The sequence below is a fragment of the Oncorhynchus masou genome, chromosome 32 (genome assembly GCF_036934945.1).
Source record: "Oncorhynchus masou masou isolate Uvic2021 chromosome 32, UVic_Omas_1.1, whole genome shotgun sequence".
In the NCBI taxonomy this organism is placed as follows: domain Eukaryota; kingdom Metazoa; phylum Chordata; class Actinopteri; order Salmoniformes; family Salmonidae; genus Oncorhynchus; species Oncorhynchus masou.
Genome location: NC_088243.1, coordinates 2,397,837 through 2,415,438, shown reverse-complemented (window position 1 = coordinate 2,415,438; position 17,602 = coordinate 2,397,837). Strand labels below are relative to the sequence as shown.

Sequence of the window (17,602 nt, the reverse complement as noted above, 5' to 3'; positions counted from 1 at the left end):
AGGTTTACCTCCACTGTATTCACATCCTACCATTTACATTTACATTTTACATTTAAGTCATTTAGCAGACGCTCTTATCCAGAGCGACTTACAAATTGGTGACCTTTGTCTGTACATTATACCTTGATGCTATTTTATCGCCCCCAGAAACCTCCTTTTACTCTCTGTTCCAGACGTTTTAGACGACCAATTCTTATTGCTTTTAGCCGTACCCTTATCCTACTCCTCCTCTGTTCCTCTGGCGATGTAGAGGTGAATCCAGGCCCTGCAGTGCCTAGCTCCACTCCTATTCCCCAGGCGCTCTCTTTTGACGACTTCTGTAACGGTAATAGCCTTGGTTTCATGCATGTTAACATTAGAAGCCTCCTCCCTAAGTTTGTTCTATTCACTGCTTTAGCACACTCTGCCAACCCGGATGTCCTTGCTGTGTCTGAATCCTGGCTTAGGAAGACCACCAAAAATTCTGAAACTTTAACATTTTCAGACAAGATAGAACTGTCAAAGGGGGCGGTGTTGCAATCTACTGCAAAGATAGCCGGCAGAGTTCTAGTTTTAAAAATCCACCTCTCTAAAAACAAGTCTCTCACCATTGCCGCCTGCTATAGACCACCCTCTGCCCCCAGCTGTGCTCTGGACACCATATGTGAACTGATTGCCCCCCATCTATCTTCAGAGCTCGTGCTGCTAGGTGACCGAAACTGGAATATTCTTAACACCCCAGCCATCCTACAATCTAAGCTTGATGCCCTCAATCTCACACGAATTATCAATGAACCTACCAAGACCTCATGAAGTGGAACAACATTTATTGGATATTTCAAACTTTTTAACAAATCAAAAACTGAAAAATTGGGCGTGCAAAATGATTCAGCCCCCTTAAGTTAATACTGTGTAGCGCCACCTTTTGCTGCGATTACAGCTGTAAGTCGCTTGGGGTATGTCTCTATCAGTTTCGCACATCGACAGGCTGAATTTTTTTCCCATTCCTCCTTGCAAAACAGCTCGAGCTCAGTGAGGTTGGATGGAGAGCATTTGTGAACAGCAGTTTTCAGTTCTTTCCGCAGATTCTCGATTGGATTCAGGTCTGGACTTTGACTTGGCCATTCTAACACCTGGATATGTTTATTTTTGAACCACTCCATTGTAGATTTTGCTTTATGTTTTGGATCATTGTCTTGTTGGAAGACAAATCTCCATCCCAGTCTCAGGTCTTTTGCAGACTCCATCAGGTTTTCTTCCAGAATGGTCCTGTATTTGGCTTCATCCATCTTCACATCAATTTTAACCATCTTCCCTGTCCCTGCTGAAGAAAAGCAGGCCCAAACCATGATGCTGCCACCACCATGTTTGACAGTGGGGATGGTGTGGTCAGGGTGATGAGCTGTGTTGCTTTTACACCAAACATAACGTTTTGCATTGTTGCCAAAAAGTTCAATTTTGGTTTCATCTGACCAGAGCACCTTCTTCCACATGTTTGGTGTGTCTCCCAGGTGGCTTGTGGCAAACTTTAAACGACACTTTTTATGGATATCTTTAAGAAATGGCATTCTTCTTGCCACTCTCCCATAAAGGCCAGATTTGTGCAATATACGACTGATTGTTGTCCTATGGACAGAGTCTCCCACCTCAGCTGTAGATCTCTGCAGTTCATCCAGAGTGATCATGGGCCTCTTGGCTGCATCTCTGATCAGTCTTCTCCTTGTATGAGCTGAAAGTTTAGAGGGACGGCCAGGTCTTGGTAGATTTGCAGTGGTCTGATACTCCTTCCATTTCAATATTATCGCTTGCACAGTGCTCCTTGGGATGTTTAAAGCTTGGGAAATCATTTTTTATCCAAATCCGGCTTTAAACTTCTTCACAACAGTATCTCGGACCTGCCTGGTGTGTTCCTTGTTCTTCATGATGCTCTCTGCGCTTTTAACGGACCTCTGAGACTATCACAGTGCAGGTGCATTTATACAGAGACTTGATTACACACAGGTGGATTGTATTTATCATCATTAGTCATTTAGGTCAACATTGGATCATTCAGAGATCCTCACTGAACTTCTGGAGAGAGTTTGCTGCACTGAAAGTAAAGGGGCTGAATAATTTTGCACGCCCAATTTTTCAGTTTTTGGTTTGTTAAAAAAGTTTGAAATATCCAATAAATGTCGTTCCACTTCATGATTGTGTCCCACTTGTTGTTGATTCTTCACAAAAAAATACAGTTTTATATCTTTATGTTTGAAGCCTGAAATGTGGCAAAAGGTCGCAAAGTTCAAGGGGGTCGAATACTTTCGCAAGGCACTATATCTCTCGTCACCCCCAAAACCAATTCTTTATTTGGCCGCCTCTCCTTCCAGTTCTCTGCTGCCAATGACTGGAACGAATTACAAAAATCTCTGAAACATCTCCCTCACTAGCTTTAAGCACCAACTGTCAGAGCAGCTCACAGATTACTGCACTTGTACATAGCCCACCTATAATTTAGCTCAAACAACTACCTCTTTCCCTACTGTATTTAATAAATTAATTAATTTAGTTCCTTTGCACCCCATTATTTTTATTTCTACTTTGCACATTCTTCCATTGCAAATCTACCATTCCAGTGTTTTACTTGCTATATTGTAATTACTTTGCCACCATGGCCTTTTTTTGCCTTTACCTCCCTTATCTCACCTCATTTGCTCACATCGTATATAGACTTGTTTATACTGTATTATTGACTGTATGTTTGTTTTACTCCATGTGTAACTCTGTGTCGTTGTATGTGCCGCCTGGCCAAACTGAACAATTGGAGGAGACGGGCCTTGGTCAGGGAGGTGACCAAGAATCTGTGGGTCACTGTGACAGAGCTCCAGAGTTCCTCTGTGGAGATGGGAGAACCTTCCAGAAGGACAACCATCTCTGCAGCACTCCACCAATTAGGCCTTTATGGTAGTGGACAGACGGAAGCCACTCGTCAGTAAAAGGCACACGACAGCCCGCTTGGAGTTCGCCAAAAGACACCTAAAGAACGCTGACCATGAGAAACAAGATTCTCTGGTTTGATGAAACCAAGATTGAAATCTTTGGCCTGAAGGCCAAGCGTCACATCTGGAGGAAACCTTGCTCCATCCCTACCGTGAAGCATGGTGGTGGCAGCATCATGGTGTGGGGATGTTTTTCAGCGTCAGGGACTGGGAGACTAGTCAAGATCGAGGGAAAGATGAACTAAGCAAAGTACAGAGATCCTTGATGAAAACCTGCTTCAGAGCACTCAGGACCTCAGACTGGGGCGATGGTTCACCTTTCAACAGGACAATGTCCCTCAGCACACAGCCAAGACAACGCAGGAGTGGCTTCAGGACAAGTCTCTGAATGTCCTTGAGTGGCCCAACCAGAGCCCAGACTTGAACCCGATCGAACATCTCTGGAGAGACCTGAAAATAACTGTGCAGCGACGCTCCCCATCTAACCTGACAGAGCTTGAGAGGATCTGCAGAGAAGAATGGGAGAAACTCCCCAAATACAGGTGTGCCAAGCTTGTAGCATCAGACCCAAGAAGACTCAAGGCTGTAATCGCTGCCAAAGACGCTTCAACAAAGTACTGAGTAAAGGGTCTGAAAACGTATCTAAATTTATTATTATAATACATTAGCAACATATATAAATCCTTTTATTAGTTTGTCACTATGGGCATTTGTCATTATGTGTAGTTTGATGAGCGGAAAAATAATTTAATCAGTTTTTATGTAACAAAATGTGAGAAACGTCAATGGGTCTGAATACTTTCCAAAAGCACTACAATACTACATAGATGTAATATAATACATAGATACATAAATACATAGATGTAATATAGGGGAGGGTCTGGGTGGGCGTCTGTCCGTGGTGGCGGCTCTGGCGCGGGACGTGGGCCCCACTTCACCATAGTCTTTCTCCGCCTCATTGTCCGACTCCGTGGCCTCCTAAACACGGCAACCCTTCTAAATGACCCCACTGGACTGAGGGAAAGCTCGGGACAGAGGGAAAGCTCTGGCAGATCCCGGCTGACTGGCCGCTCTGGCAGATCCCGGCTGACTGGCCGCTCTGGCAGATCCCGGCTGACTGGCCGCTCTGGCAGATCCCGGCTGACTGGCCGCTCTGGCAGATCCCGGCTGACTGGCGGCTCTGGCAGATCCCGGCTGACTGGCGGCTCTGGCAGATCCCGGCTGACTGGCGGCTCTGGCAGATCCCGGCTGACGGTCGGCTCTGGCAGATCCCGGCTGACTGGCGGCTCTGGCAGATCCCGGCTGACTGGCGGCTCTGGCAGATCCCGGCTGACTGGCGGCTCTGGCAGATCCCGGCTGACGGTCGGCTCTGGCAGATCCCGGCTGACGGTCGGCTCTGGCAGATCCTTGCAGAATGGCGGCTCTGGCAGATCCTTGCAGACTGGCGGCTCTGATGGTGCTGGGCAGACGGGAAGCTCAGGCGGCGCTGGGCAGACGGCCAGCTCAGACGGCGCTGGGCAGACTGGAGACTCCGGCAACGCTGGAGAGCAGGAAACCTACTGGAGACCACTTCTTTGTCTCCACCCATTCAGCATCGTTCACACCCTCTTAAGCCTTAGCCCCACCCATCTCTTTAAGGAAAAACATGTTTTTTCATCAAAACGTATTATTTGGCAGATATGCCTTCTGGAGCCATTTGCATTGCTAGTTATAGCCTTATTTTAGCTCGCTACATTGAACCAAGCTAGTTTTTTTTAGCTTTCGCTATCTGTAGATTCATGCAGGGCAGAGCTTGGATTATGGTTAATTGTTTAGCTGCCTACATGTCTAAAGAGAAGACTCCACTATGCAAGTAACCATTTCACCTTCTGTAGCCTGTGCATATGACAAATAAACTTGACTTTTATTTGATATGGTGTGTGTTTACCAGAGACGGTAATGTGAAGAACAACATGACCTGCAACAAAGTCCAATTAGGATATAACGTTAGTTTAACGTAGATGCTGGGAGTTGAGAAGCAGGTGGTAAATTTAATATAACAAATAACATGGAACGATACAACGTAGGAGTAGCGTCTAGTCATGAACAAACACAAACAGTACTGCCTGAGGAAGGAACTTAAGGGACTGCCAGATAAAGAGGAGGTAATGAGTGAGGTAAGTCCAGGTGTGCCTAATGATGAAGCGCAGGTGCGCGTAATGATGGATGTCAGGTGCGCGTAATGATAAATGCCAGGTGCGAGTAATAATGAATGCCAGGACAGGTAGTTAGCAAATCGAATGCCGGAGGGGAGGAGCGGGAATAGACATGACAGTTAGGCCAACGAGACAGTGTGCAACTTATAAAATTATCGGGTAGAATGCCCTGCATTTATTTAGTCACACTCACAAACATAAGCTATTTTCTGTAATTAGCTCTCTATTAACTTGTAAATAATTATCTTGTTGTGGGTTTATTTTCCTGTTACACTGAATAGAAATGAAGACATTGTCAGCTATATAATATGGTCATTATTTAAACTAGCTAGCCAGCTAACAAGCTAACCAGCTAACAAGCTAGAAACAAACCAAAACATTGTTTATAAAGTCCTTTTAGTTGCCTGGTTTGCTAGATTGACATATATTACATTAATTTTTAAACTTATGGGTTTATTGGTGTTAAAATACACAATCTTCTGCTATTTTGGACCACCAGGCTGCTGATGTCATGCAGCCTGTCGTTTTTGTGTTTAGACTTTATCATAACGAACACACAAGTTTGACGTCGGACGACAATAGAATGTTAATGCCGTCACTGTGACAATTGTATATAGACGTAGTACAAACCAGCCTTTAGTTTTGAAATATTTAGTTTTACACTACTGTACTCGCTGCTTAGCACATGGCCTCGAGATGGGTGGGGCTGAGTTGATCAACTTTCAATTCAGAATTACTTTCCCATTGTCCCTCAACTGTAGTGTATGACACCATTTTCTAGCCCTAGTCTCTACTTTTATACAATGTAAAAAAACACAATTTTCTAAATTTGCTACATAAGACCGAATCAAGCTGGTCAGTCGCATATTTTAGCATAGTTTATCTAAAAATAATAAAAACATTTAATTTTCCCCTATTTTATCCTCACTGAGGAGGATAGTCCTCCCCTTCCTCCTCTGAGGTGCCTCTACTGCTTCACATGGAAAAAGGTAATCTGGAGATGGCAGTTTTCATCAGCAACAAAAGGCAAACCATAAAGATTAGCCACAATAGTGGAATTTGCAGTTTGCCTTCAAAATAATGGTCCCACATTGAAACGGATACAAAATAGTGGAATCATGTCAAATTTGCACTCGATCGTTCTTAACAAGTTTGGAATGTTATATAAACGCAACAAAAAACAATAGTTAATTTGACAAAGAAGGACAAATCATTTGAAATCGCTCTGTTGATGTATTGGACGTCATAATTACATTGGGGGCATACTTATATTACCTATGGATTGTGGATCCATTAAATAAGGTGTCAGCCTATTCAGTGACACCCACAGAACACAACTGGGAAGAGTTTACACACATTTTAGCATTGTAGCTCTTATTGCAATACTTTGTGGGAAATCACCTCACCGTTCAGCCTATTGTGCAAATTTAACATTAATATTTCACTGTGGCTGTAGCCTTACCTATGAATCTAGGATCCCTGAAATGGGGTATCAGCCTACTGGGTGATACCCACATAACACAACTGTGAAGGGTATACACATATTAGCATCGTAGCTCTTATTGCAGGACTTTGGCTGTGGGAAACCACCTCACTATACATAGCCCATCTGTAAATAGCCCATCCAACTACCTCATCCCCATACTGTATTTATTTATCTTGCTCCTTTGCACCCCAGTATCTCTACTTGCACATTCATCTTCTGCACATCAATCACTCTAGTGTCTAATTGGTATATTGTAATTACTTCACCACCATGGCTTATTTATTGCCTTCCTTTTCTTACCTCATTTGCACACTGTATATAGACTTGTTTCTACTGTACTATTGACTGTATGTTTGTTTATTCCATGTGTAACTCTGTGTTGTTGTATGGGTTGAACAGCTTTGCTTTATCTTGGCCAGGTCGCAGTTGCAAGTGAGAACTTGTTCTCAACTAGCCTACCTGTATAAACAAAGGTGAAATAAAACACAAAAAAACAATTGAGCCTATTGACTAGTGAGCTAATGTGGCTAATTTCACAGTTGTGTCAAAGTCCTGCAATAAGAGTCACAACCTTTATATTTGTGTAAACTCTTAACAGTTGTGTTCTGTGGGTGTCACTGAGCAAGCTGATACCTACGGATCTTGGGTCCATGAAATGGGGTAAGGCTGTACATTGCAATATAAATGTTCAATACACAGACTGGTGCTCTAATGTGGCTCATTTCACAGTGGTGTCAAAGTCCTGCAATAATAGTTACAACGTTAATATTTGTGTAAATTATAAACAGTTTTGAACATTTCACGGACCCCAGATACATAGGCAAGGCTGTAAAATAAATACAGTATGCCCCCAATGCAATTCTGAAGTCTAATACATACACTCTGCGATTTCAACTGATTTAAAAGTTTTGGTCAAATTGACTAACTATTGTCTTTTGTTGAAATCATACACCAAACCAAAGTGTATTGGTTACATACACGTTTTTAGCTGTTGTTATTGCGGGTGTAGCGAAATGCATATATATATATATTTTTTATATAGAAAAAAACAACAACACTTTTTACCTCGTTTAGCATTATCCAGTATTTGTGTTTGTTTGGGTCCGTTTCAATGCAGGACTTTTATTTTGAAGGCGATCCGCAGATTCTACAAGTGTAGCTAATCATTATTGTGGCAAGCTTCACATAGGTGGTGCAAAAGCAGCCCCTTGACATTAAATACCACCCACAGACGTTTGATTGAATGACACACATAGACAATCCATGTCTCAATTGTCTCAAGGCTCCAAAATTCTTCTTTTAACCTGTCTCCTCCCCTTCATCTGCACTGGTTGAAGTGGATTTAACAAGCAACATCAATAAGGGATCATAGCTTTCACCTGATCAGTCTGACATGGAAAGGGCAGGTGTCCTTATTGTTTTGTACACGTAGTGTGTGTGTACAATACCTGTTAGATATTGTGATCTTCCTGTAATGTGCTTTTGTATGTATGATTGCTGTAAGAAGAGTTTGTTAATATGCTCTAAATGTAATGGGCATATTAACTCCCTGCTAATTACAGGTGTTTTTCTACAGCCATCAAGAGCATCTAGAACTGCATATCTAATGTGCAATCTTTTTATTAAGTATTTATACATATTATATTCGAATATTTTTGTAATTGTTCAATTATTGATTGTAAATCCCAGTCTGATATTGACATACAAGCACTATCGAGTCATAAACGACATATGTAATATATTTGTATCAAAACAAACTACAGATCATCTGGAACCATTGGCTGGGCTTCTGTTCTTTATTACCCAGTGCGAGAGAGAGTAAGGATCACATCTGTTACATACACACAGGTGTTCAGAGAGACGCAGATAGGTTAGTCCACTCTGTCTTCCGTAAACAAGCTCTGTAACATGGACATATGGCCCTGTGGGAACACTAACCCGGTGTTTATTTTATCTTTATTTAACAAATTCTTATTTTAAATGACGGCCTAGGAACAGTGGGTTAACTGCCTGTTCAGGGGCAGAACGACAGATTTGTACCTTGTCAGCTCGGGGGTTTGAACTTGCAACCTTCCGGTTACTAGTCCAACGCTTAAAAAATAAATAATTTCTTTCTCCGATATGAAAACCGTACCACAAGCGATGCGTGTTAATATTCAGATCAACCCCACCTGCAGAAGAGTCCTGCGTCTAATGGAACTGTGAGAGTTCTGATCAAGGGCTAACAGGGTTGCATCGACTGCTGCTGTGGTGTAGGAAGGGGGGATTCCAATATGTAGGTTACATCCTTTTCTATATTGAAACAACTAATACCCCCCCGCCTCAAAAAAAATAACTAGGTATGCTCTTTAGTGATATACCAGCCATAACAAATGTAATTGCATGTTGTTAAGCCTAAATATGACTGTGTTTTAAAAAGCTACTCCCCTAAATGTGTAATGGTCCAAGCGGTTGCTATGCCGTCGACAGATCTATAGCAGCAACGCTAACGAACAAAATGACGGCACTGGTGCTCGCGCCTTGATCAAATATCGGCGGATTCCCCCCCCAAAAAACGTTATTTTCAAAACGCAATAACGACGGTTGCTAATAAACATGTCTTGTATCCGCAGGGTGAACGGACAATTCCCGTGTATGAGCCCCGCTGTCAGGTAACGTCCAATTCTGACGCTATCTTGTTTACCGAAAAGGGATGTGATGAAGCTAGCTAGCTTAGCTATAAATATATAGCTGCAGATCTGTTGTTTCTTTACGTTGCTCGGCAGTTGAGCTAGCTAACGTTAGCCAACCGTTTTAACGTTAGCTGACGTTTGCTTGAAAGCTACTGTTGGCTATCTCGCCATGTTTGACTATGACATTGGATCGGCTAGATATGAAGCTAACTAATCGATTGATTGAAGCTAGACTAGTTAGCTGCTAGCGTCAATTGCCTAGGAATTCAATCAAAGTCGCACTGTGAAAATGTGCATTGCGGATAGATTCATCTACGTTGCACCTTTTTACGGTATTTTTCCTTATTTACTGTAGATGCTGTGTTGCTATTTCTGCCTTTCGCAGGTCTGAGTGCGGATTGCACATTTTGATCATACGAAAAAATGTAGAAGGTGGAAAATTTAAATTACACCACCATCTATCTAACCCTGCATTTTACCCATACACTATCCCCAAAACCCCATCCCACTACTTTAGCCCTAAACGATTATACACCAGGCCGTTGTCCTTGGAGGATGGAAGCCCTTCTCTCAACTTCCTGTAGATCTGCTGCACAAAACTCTCTCACACCCAGATATTTATCTGCTGCTTCAACTATCACATCTTTCTTCTGTGATTTCTGCTCCATCCCTGCAGTTGATCACCATGGTTATAAATGCAAGAAATCCAACCTTATTAAAACTCAACCTCTCTGAATCTCTCTCTCTTCAGGCCTACTGGGGGGGCTCAGTCAAATCCTTCATCCTTGGGCTATCCTCTACTCTCCTTACCGCCTCAGCATATGAAAGTCTTCCCCCCTCGAACTCTGGCAATCTCAACTTGTCTCTCGTACAGGGCACTTTAGACCCCCAGCTACATGGGCGCCCCTCAGTGTTCTCAACCCCAACTTCACACTCCCTCTGACTATGCCCTCCTGTACACTTTCCACATTCTGGGATCTCCCTTCTACATACTGCTGCCACATATCCAAATCCTTGGCACATAATCAACCGTAGCAGGTTCGGAATAAACGCCCTCACCGAATAGCAAATATACCCTAGCCAGACCTTATTCGTTAGAAACTCCATATTGAAGCTCAGCCAGAAAGACTGTGTAGCCTCCATCTTACCATTTCCACCGGATTTGAGTCTCCCCAAACGGCAGCCAACACAAACACCAGAAATGTTATTTCTCATCTTATCCACCTCCACACTCAATGCCCCCCCAGTGATCACTTCTTTGATCGGCGCCCTACTCCGGAGAACAAAGCACGACCACGGGTGAAAATTGATTTCATGTCGACCACCTATATGTGCACGCACCTAATCATAGAATTACATATAGAATCCTTATTCATTCAATAGGATCTCTGTGGGCCTAATCATATAATTATATATAGAATCCTTATTCATTCAATAGGATCTCTGTGGGCCTAATCATAGAATTACATATAGAATCCTTATTCATTCAATAGGATCTCTGTGGGCCTAATCATAGAATTACATATAGAATCCTTATTCATTCAATAGGATCTCTGTGGGCCTAATCATAGAATTTTATATAGAATCCTTATTCATTCACAATAGGATCTCTGTGGGCCTAATCATAGAATTTTATATAGAATCCTTATTCATTCACAATAGGATCTCTGTGGGCCTAATCATATAATTATATATAGAATCCTTATTCATTCAATAGGATCTCTGTGGGCCTAATCATAGAATTTTATATAGAATCCTTATTCATTCACAATAGGATCTCTGTGGGCCTAATCATATAATTATCTATAGAATCCTTATTCATTCAATAGGATCTCTGTGGGCCTAATCATATAATTATATATAGAATCCTTATTCATTCAATAGGATCTCTGTGGGCCTAATCATAGAATTACATATAGAATCCTTATTCATTCAATAGGATCTCTGTGGGCCTAATCATATAATTACATATAGAATCCTTATTCATTCAATAGGATCTCTGTGGGCCTAATCATATAAGTATATATAGAATCCTTATTCATTCAATAGGATCTCTGTGGGCCTAATCATAGAATTACATATAGAATCCTTATTCATTCAATAGGATCTCTGTGGGCCTAATCATAGAATTACATATAGAATCCTTATTCATTCAATAGGATCTCTGTGGGCCTAATCATAGAATTACATATAGAATCCTTATTCATTCAATAGGATCTCTGTGGGCCTAATCATATAATTACATATAGAATCCTTATTCATTCAATAGGATCTCTGTGGGCCTAATCATAGAATTACATATAGAATCCTTATTCATTCAATAGGATCTCTGTGGGCCTAATCATAGAATTACATATAGAATCCTTATTCATTCAATAGGATCTCTGTGGGCCTAATCATATAATTATATATAGAATCCTTATTCATTCAATAGGATCTCTGTGGGCCTAATCATAGAATTACATATAGAATCCTTATTCATTCAATAGGATCTCTGTGGGCCTAATCATATAATTATATATAGAATCCTTATTCATTCAATAGGATCTCTGTAATCATAGTTATTTCATAGTTTTGATGTCTTCACTATTATTCTGCAATGTAGAAAATAGTAAAAATAAAGAAAAACCATGGAATGAGTAGGTTTGTCCAAACTTTTGACTGGTACTGTGTATATAGTATTCACTTGGGAACAGATTTCTTAAATTATAATCACTTGGAGCTGATTTCCTAGTGTTTTCACAGTCTATTATGTCCAACAATAAAACATAAAATGTTTATATATATATATATCAAGAGTCCGCCAAGCCGCACTGCTTTTTGACACAATACACGCTTAACCCGGAAGCCAGCTGCACCAATGTGTCGGAGGAAACACGTACACCTGGCGACCGTGTCAGCGCCCAGCCTGCCACAGGAGTCACGAGAGGACAAGGATATCCCAGGCGGCCAAGCCCTCCCCAAGCCGGTCGACGCTGGGGGTCTCCCGGTCGCGACACAGCCTGGGATCGAACCAGGATCTGTAGTAATGCAGCTAGCACTGTCTTAGACCGCTGCGCCACTCGAGAGACCCAATATTATTATGTTTTAGTCAAGCATCTGTTTGGGCTTCTTGTGGTCAATTTGCATTCTACAAATATTTGTAATTATCTTTATATTTTAGTTGACGTTCTTATCCAGAGTGACTTACATGAGCAATTAGGATTAAGTGCCTTGCTCAAGGGCACATCTACAGATTTTTCACCTAGTCGTCTCAGGGATTCAAACCAGTGACCTTTCAATTACTGTCCCGACACTCTTAACCACTAGGCTACCTGCCGACCCTGCCTGTTCAGGCCCACCGACCATCTGCTTAAGAAAAATGGGCAGTGGCTGAATCTAGTTGATAATCCCTGGTCGAGGCCATGCCACCTGTTTTCAAGTCCATTCGCAGATTTTTCATGCCATGCGTCAGCCTAATGATAAATTATAGTGTAATGGCCGACAGTTTTCTTGACATTTAGTTTTCATTACTGTGATTGGCTCGTGTTTTACCGGACCATACCGCCTTACTTTCACCCCGAACATGACACCAGTCGAGTCCCGAGACGCCTGACGCAAATTGCTTCCTGCCTCTGGGTGGAGGATAGACAAAAAAGCTAATCAATTCCACTTCTCTAAACTTTGATGGATGTAACAGTTCTCAGTTTGTCCTTTACCCAACTTGAAACAACATATTGGTCGGCCAAAAAGCATAGATCCACTTTTTCCAAAAACCGCACTCCTACCGGTCCAAAATCATCTCTGGTAGGATTTTCAGGGCAAACGTAAATCTGTACCACCACACCTGCTGCCACAGGAAGGCCTTCATCCTGGTCAGACTCAGTTTCAGAGGAATCATCACTGACTCCATCTCATGATTCTCAAGAGAGCCAGCAGATCCTCAAAATGCTCAAGTGATAAACTAAATTTAGAAGTAATATTCCCTGGCTTGTATTCAGGCGATGAAGGTTTGTACTTAGAACCATTTTTCCCCCGCTTTCAAGTCATGACATTTCCTCTTTCTCGCCGTCGGACTGATAGCCTTTTGTCCAATTGCTGCTCCAAGGGCACTGGCTTCTATCCAATTTTATGGTTCATATGGTGGATGTTTATTTGTATTTTGACAAATTGGCATCAATGGCACCTACTGTATCTACGTTATATTGTGTTGGTCTTTTTCAGCTGCTCCCGCCTGCGCCATGTCCAGTCACTGCTGTGGGAGGGGGAAGCCAGCCCTGATGGGATTCTTTGCTCTCTGGGTGAGTCCAGCTCTGTCTCAATACTGGAGTCACATTCATTCTGAGGAAGTTGGATTTGACAACATGACAATATATCAAACATTGCTTGAACACAGTAAACTGTCTTGAGATATTATTATTTATACACTTAGTATATCAAACATTAGGAACACCTTCCTAATATTGAGTTTCACCTCCCCCCTTTGCCCTCAATTCGTCGGGACATGGATTCCTCAAGGTGTCAAGCGTTCCACAGGGATGCTGGCCCATGTTGACTCCAATGTTTCCATTTGGGTGCTGGAACATTCTTGATACACATGGGGAACTATTGAGTGTGAAAAATCCAGCAACGTTGCAGTTCTTGACACAAACCGGTGTGCCTGGCATCTACTACCATACCCCGTTCATAGGCACTAAAATCTATGAATGGCACACATACACAATCCTGTGTCAAGGCTTAAAAAACATGATTTAACCCGACTCCTTACCCTCATCTACACTAATGGAAGTGGCTTTAACAAGTGACATCAAGAAGGGATCATACAGTTGCTTTCCCCTGGTCAGTCGCTGATGGAAAGAGCAGGTGTTCTTAATGTTTTGTACACTATTTCCTGTTTTATATAGATGATGCTTTAGCTATGTTGTAGTCATATTAACTTCCCTGTTTTATTTGATTTCTGCATGATTTGACATGTTAGTTCATATTGCAGGGATTGACAGCAGGTATAATGAGGGCTGCAGTGAGCTGGCCAACTACCTGTTCTACGGACTGTACCGGAAGAACCAGCTGAACCTGGAGCACATTCTGGAGGACTTCCCTGAGGAGGTGCTGGATGGTGAGAAGGGGTTATGGGTTTTAGTATTTCATTAAGATCCCCCAAGGCAGCAGCTACTCTTCCTGTGGTCCAAATAGGAAGCAAAACACAACAAATAGAATCAATAATATACATCATACAATACGCAAATATATAAACATGTCTGTGTCTCCACAGTCCCCGTCATGCCGTAAGGTGTTCTTTAATCAGTTACCTGAGGTGGCAGAGAGTTCCATGTAGTCGTAGCTCTATTTAATACTGTTTGTTTCAAAGCCTCTGTTCTGCACCTGGGGACTATAAAGAGACCTCTGGTTGCATATCTCGTTTTGTACCGATGAGTGTCCAAACTTTGTGCCAACGGTTTGAACAGACAGTTCAGTACCTTAAACACATCAATACCTTGCGCAAATACCCATAGTGATGCAGGCAATCTCTCCTCAACTCTGAGCCAGGGGAGACTGACATGCATGTGACTGACATCCACCTCTGTGTACATCTAAGTGCAACATGTGCTGCCCTGTTGTGGACCGACTGCAGTTTATCTATGTCCAGGGCATAAAATTACCACCCGGCAAATGTGGGTAGATTTAGGTATTCCTGTGTTAGAATATCTATTTCACCAGCCACGCAGCAACATGGGGTGAGGATCAGTATAGTCAGTAGTAGGGGTTATGATCAGTATATAGTCAGTAGTAGGGGTTGTGATCAGTATATAGTCAGTAGTAGGGGTTATGATCAGTATATAGTCAGTAGTAGGGGTTATGATCAGTATATAGTCAGTAGTAGGGGGTTATGATCAGTATAGTTAGTAGTAGGGGTTATGATCAGTATATAGTCAGTAGTAGGGGTTATGATCAGTATATAGTCAGTAGTAGGGGTTATGATCAGTATATAGTCAGTAGTAGGGGGTTATGATCAGTATAGTTAGTAGTAGGGGTTATGATCAGTATATAGTCAGTAGTAGGGGTTATGATCAGTATATAGTCAGTAGTAGGGGTTATGATCAGTATATAGTCAGTAGTAGGGGGTTATGATCAGTATAGTCAGTAGTAGGGGTTATGATCAGTATATAGTCAGTAGTAGGGGTTGTGATCAGTATATAGTCAGTAGTAGGGGTTATGATCAGTATATAGTCAGTAGTAGGGGTTATGATCAGTATATAGTCAGTAGTAGGGGGTTATGATCAGTATAGTTAGTAGTAGGGGTTATGATCAGTATATAGTCAGTAGTAGGGGTTATGATCAGTATATAGTCAGTAGTAGGGGTTGTGATCAGTATATAGTCAGTAGTAGGGGTTATGATCAGTATATAGTCAGTAGTAGGGGTTATGATCAGTATATAGTCAGTTATGGGGTTATGATCAGTATATAGTCAGTAGTAGGGGTGGGGATCAGTATAGTTAGTAGTAGGGGTTATGATCAGTATATAGTCAGTAGTAGGGGTTATGATCAGTATATAGTCAGTTATGGAGTTATGATCAGTATATAGTCAGTAGTAGGGGTTGTGATCAGTATATAGTTAGTTATGGGGTTATGATCAGTATATAGTCAGTAGTAGGGGTTGTGATCAGTATATAGTCAGTAGTAGGGGTGGGGATCAGTATAGTTAGTAGTAGGTGTTATGATCAGTATAGTCAGTAGTAGGGGTTATGATCAGTATATAGTCAGTTATGGAGTTATGATCAGTATATAGTCAGTAGTAGGGGTTGTGATCAGTATATAGTTAGTTATGGGGTTATGATCAGTATATAGTCAGTAGTAGGGGTTGTGATCAGTATATAGTCAGTTATGGGGTTATGATCAGTATATAGTCAGTTATGGGGTTATGATCAGTATATAGTCAGTAGTAGGGGTTATGATCAGTACATAGTCAGTAGTAGGGGTTATGATCAGTACATAGTCAGTAGTAGGGGTTATGATCAGTACATAGTCAGTAGTAGGGGTTATGATCAGTACATAGTCAGTAGTAGGGGTTATGATCAGTATATAGTCAGTAGTAGGGGGTTATGATCAGTATATAGTCAGTAGTAGGGGTTATGATCAGTATAGTCAGTAGTAGGGGTTATGATCAGTATATAGTTAGTAGTAGGGGGTTATGATCAGTATATAGTCAGTAGTGGGGGTTATGATCAGTAGTAGGGGTTATGATCAGTATATAGTCAGTAGTAGGGGTTATGATCAGTATATAGTCAGTAGTAGGGGTTATGATCAGTATATAGTCAGTTATGGGGTTATGATCAGTATATAGTCAGTAGTAGGGGTTGTGATCAGTATATAGTTAGTTATGGGGTTATGATCAGTATATAGTCAGTAGTAGGGGTTGTGATCAGTATATAGTTAGTTATGGGGTTATGATCAGTATATAGTCAGTAGTAGGGGTTGTGATCAGTATATAGTCAGTTATGGGGTTATGATCAGTATATAGTCAGTTATGGGGTTATGATCAGTATATAGTCAGTAGTAGGGGTTGGGATCAGTATAGTCAGTAGTAGGGGTTATGATCAGTACATAGTCAGTAGTAGGGGTTATGATCAGTACATAGTCAGTAGTAGGGGTTATGATCAGTTCATAGTCAGTAGTAGGGGTTATGATCAGTATATAGTCAGTAGTAGGGGTTATGATCAGTATATAGTCAGTAGTAGGGGTTATGATCAGTATATAGTCAGTAGTAGGGGTTATGATCAGTATATAGTTAGTAGTAGGGGGTTATGATCAGTATATAGTCAGTAGTGGGGGTTATGATCAGTAGTAGGGGTTATGATCAGTATATAGTCAGTAGTAGGGGTTATGATCAGTATATAGTCAGTAGTAGGGGTTATGATCAGTATATAGTCAGTTATGGGGTTATGATCAGTATATAGTCAGTTATGGGGTTAGGATCAGTATATAGTCAGTTATGGGGTTATGATCAGTATACAGTCAGTTATGGGGTTATGATCAGTATATAGTCAGTTATGGGGTTATGATCAGTATATGGTCAGTAGTAGGGGTTATGATCAGTATATAGTCAGTAGTAGGGGTTATGATCAGTATATAGTTAGTAGTAGGGGGTTATGATCAGTATATAGTCAGTAGTGGGGGTTATGATCAGTAGTAGGGGTTATGATCAGTATATAGTCAGTAGTAGGGGTTATGATCAGTATATAGTCAGTAGTAGGGGTTATGATCAGTATATAGTCAGTTATGGGGTTATGATCAGTATATAGTCAGTTATGGGGTTAG

At 41.5% G+C, this 17,602-nt stretch overlaps 1 protein-coding gene across 1 annotated transcript in view; it reads left to right on the top strand.

The window, feature by feature from the left end:
• Positions 1 to 9,131: 9,131 nt before the first annotated feature.
• dnaaf9 (dynein axonemal assembly factor 9) overlaps positions 9,132 to 17,602 on the top strand; it is a 120,103-nt gene continuing 111,632 nt past the window's right edge. Inside the window, exons 1-3 of the mRNA XM_064953088.1 lie at positions 9,132 to 9,286; positions 13,511 to 13,587; positions 14,277 to 14,402. Coding sequence (XP_064809160.1) covers positions 9,231 to 9,286; positions 13,511 to 13,587; positions 14,277 to 14,402 — 259 coding nt within the window. The 5' untranslated portion in view covers positions 9,132 to 9,230. The remainder of the gene's footprint in view (positions 9,287 to 13,510; positions 13,588 to 14,276; positions 14,403 to 17,602) is intronic.